Genomic DNA, 3,549 nt, shown 5'->3' with positions numbered 1-3,549 from the left:
AAAATAAACTGGACAGTTTTGGGAGCGATTTATCATCATTTCTAATACTTAAATGTATGTTTTATGTTTACATTAGAACTTAGCTTGTAACTACAGTTATCCAATAAAATTTCTGATTTGTTTTTAATTCATACAGAGTACTATATGTTCTAATAACGATATGGAACACTTTAATAACAGTTATTGCTATTATTTCGTAAAGGGTATAAAAAACATTGTATACTAGTTCGTATAATGGCATATAGAATTCTAATAAAGAATAAAGCGCATTTCTTTCAGTGTGTAATGTGTAAAATGTGTTTGTCAAATTTTGTTAGTGAAAATTACATTAACAGACAGTAAGATTTTCTAGGCTCTTATTTTAAAAATATGTACGGTTTTAACATAGTAATTATGTCCAATCAAAAATTAAACACAAAAAATGGTAGAGGCGTCGCTCGATGTGCACTGTGACATAAAATCACAAATATTTCCTAAACTGTTAATTTTACCAAGTTGACCCAAGAGGGTATTATCTTTGGCAAATTCTTCACGGAACTAATTTTTGATACAGGCAGATTGCGATCGTCACCTAGGCAAAAATTCTGGGTTGTTAACCATTGGGCACAGTCCGTCACTGGCGTTCTGGACATAGCGAAGTTTCACAGACACCATTAAAAACAAGTTGTACGTATGTGTTATTGATTACCAAATTTGCATCATGTTGGTGTTAATACTTTAGAGACTGTAAATAAAGGTAACTTTTTAATTTTCATTCTTGAGGGACCGTAACTTGTTAACGAAGGCCCATATGAAAAAAATTATATGAGGAACTGATATTATTTTGACTTCATCTATTTGTACTCGATTTTATTTAATCAACTACTGGGACACTCTGTATAATTATGTTTTATTAATATAGTTATTAAATTCATTCGTAAAGAAGTTACTTTATAAAATAATCCTATGTGGAAATAGAAAGATCTCAAAGGCGAAGTGAAAAATATAAGATACTTTTTTGAATAATTACACTACTTAACAATTTCAATATATCAGGCAATTGTGTACTTTTGTATTAATCTTTTGCTTACTTATATTTCTGGTGTCGAAGAAAATGTTTAAGTTCGTTTGATAAGATCTTGATTTTGATGGGGTTGAAATTGCTTTACAATGGAATAGAATAAAATAAAATAACGACATAAAAGCGATAAAAATATGTTATTGATGTCAAATACATTCAAATTTGAACTAACGAGATATCGTTATTTTTTACACATTATATCAGCGAAACCTAGTCAGTAAACAAATTACGTAAATATATTAAAATATTAAAATCACAAAAATATGGTGACATAAATCGAGGGACTTATTTAAGTGACATCTTCATTAGATGATACAGTGTTTTAGAGGCGTATTTTTCCGTTTTTATCAATTTTTTTAATCAGTCTATTGACGACGGTAATGATGGTTTTAACTAAAAGTTTATTATTTTTTCTGTTCATCATCCATTACTGTTATGGTAAGTGACTATTATACATTGAAAATATTTATTTGTCGCCATATTTTAGGTATTTTCTCTGTAAAAAAATGTAAACAAATTCCTTAAAAGACTAAATCAAGGGTGGTTTCGTGCAATTATTTCTTTAAGATACTCATATTTACGTATTTAAAATGAATTATAAAAAATATTCCTTATTGTCACCAAATGATGAATGAGCCAAAATTGTCCCGTCTAAAATTATGAAAATAATTTATACGGAGATTTTACTATCAACCACTCATAAACAGCAGAGTCAGTAATTGACAAATTTTGCATCCTTTGGGAATTCCTAAGACTTTAAAACAAAAACAGAAATTTTAAAAATTTTAAACTTTAAGCATGCATGTATAAAAAATATTCTGGGTTCTGGTAAAATCATAAGACACAAACGTTTTAAGGTTTTTTAAAATCTATTACAATAAAGAAAAATTAATACACAGGATTAATATACAGGATCAGTTAAAAAATCAAGACAAAACAAAATTGCTTTTTCTTTAATAGAACGCCCTGTATATTATTCCATATTTCAATTCTTCCCGAAATTCTAAACTAAACTAAACTAAACTAAACCGTTTTCGATACATCAAACTTTGAAAATCATATTTTTATAAATTATATAAAAATATTTTAGTCCATTAAGTTTATAGTCCATCAAGTTTGAAAGTTTCTAGCTCCATAACAACGCCGCATCGTTCTCTTGTCTAATACTGATTATTTTAACAACACATGTCAGAGTACCTTTTTTGTAGTAAATAATTTACTTAAGCTAAATTTTATACTTAAAATTCTTTTCATCCATTGGGGTAAAATTATGGAAGGTGTAATTACTAAAAAACCTAAGTTCTACGACAATGGATTGATATTACTCATAGTTTTGATATAGGGTTTGTTGTTCTATAGAGCGGTGACAACTTACCAAATTTTAGTAAAATTGCATAAGGCGTTTTAAATTTATAGAAAAACGATTTCAAAATTGTAACTTCAGGGCCGTATACCACCCAATCGGAGCTAATTTGAGTTAAGATAAGTTTAGCTAAATCGACTTATTTTGAGCCGGACTGACCTTTTAGGGACACCCTATATCAAATTTTCGTATTTCTTTTATTCAGAATTGATTGTTCTCTTCACAGGTAGCAAAGACTGTACCATCTCAGATATATTATTACGGAGGTTCGAAAAAGGACACTATACGTTTTATTCAGGACAGCGGCTTCAAAAAGCCAATTCTTCGATATCATCACCAACGAACTACTACGTAGTGACTGTACTAGCTTATTACAGTAATTGTTTGGGATTCACAACTGAGGCATTGGACACGGTAATACTTGACTGCCCACAAGAATACGCCGAAAAGATTGGTTGCTTCAAAATTTTAACAGCTAAATTCAATCCCCAAAATAACACTGCGTTCTTTGCTGAAAAGGTACCTACCTTAACAATACGAAAATATATTTTTTATGTTTTATGAAATTTTTCACTTGGCATTCGATATATTTCAGGAGAATCGCACATGTGCGAGCAAACTAAATGAATTCTGTATAGGACTTAAAATTCAAGACAATATAACAATAACTCTGGATTGTGATTACTATACGGAAGGGGCGTATTATATGCCATACGGAGTTGCACAAGTAGGATCAGCTAATACAGGACAATTTACAGGACCTCTTAATTCGGGACCACCAGGAGCAAGAGGTTACCCGAAGAAATAAATAAATAAATTTTAATTAGAACAATTTAATTTCAATTTAATTTATTCCTTTCCTTCATAACTACCCAACTAACACAAATGCTACACTGAAAGAAATGGGCTTATTAAACTGTTTATCTAGAATAATGTGTATAGCGCATATTAAAACTTTTATAACCAATATACAACTTTTATTAAAAAAAAGCAATCATCTCCATACTCATTATTCAATCAGTTTAACTGGAAGGTGCTTAATACACCTTATGCATCTATGAAATAAAGGTTATAATGAATTACTTATACATTATTAGGTGTTATAGACTTTATATTCCAGTTGTAT

General features: G+C 29.5%; 1 protein-coding gene across 1 annotated transcript; it reads left to right on the top strand.

Moving 5' to 3' along the window:
- Positions 1-1,333: 1,333 nt before the first annotated feature.
- LOC108905679 lies at positions 1,334-3,260 on the top strand. The gene is made up of 3 exons (XM_018708653.1): positions 1,334-1,498; positions 2,650-2,942; positions 3,019-3,260. The coding sequence occupies exons 1-3, from the start codon at positions 1,441-1,443 to the stop codon at positions 3,229-3,231; spliced, it is 564 nt and encodes a 187-aa protein (XP_018564169.1). The 5' UTR covers positions 1,334-1,440; the 3' UTR covers positions 3,232-3,260.
- The last annotated feature ends 289 nt before the right edge of the window (positions 3,261-3,549 follow it).

This window comes from Anoplophora glabripennis, unplaced genomic scaffold (assembly GCF_000390285.2).
Source record: "Anoplophora glabripennis isolate ALB-LARVAE unplaced genomic scaffold, Agla_2.0 scaffold211, whole genome shotgun sequence".
NCBI classification, from domain to species: Eukaryota; Metazoa; Arthropoda; class Insecta; order Coleoptera; family Cerambycidae; genus Anoplophora; species Anoplophora glabripennis.
This window is presented reverse-complemented; position numbering and strand designations above follow the sequence as displayed.

Excerpts from the sequence above, each read along its gene's own strand:
- LOC108905679 (XM_018708653.1), top strand. The coding sequence starts at position 1,441 with ATGATGGTTTTAACTAAAAGTTTATTATTTTTTCTGTTCATCATCCAT. Across the intron at positions 1,499-2,649 it reads CATCATCCATTACTGTTATG|GTAGCAAAGACTGTACCATC; the intron begins GTAAGTGACTAT and ends TTCTCTTCACAG. Across the intron at positions 2,943-3,018 it reads CTGCGTTCTTTGCTGAAAAG|GAGAATCGCACATGTGCGAG; the intron begins GTACCTACCTTA and ends GATATATTTCAG.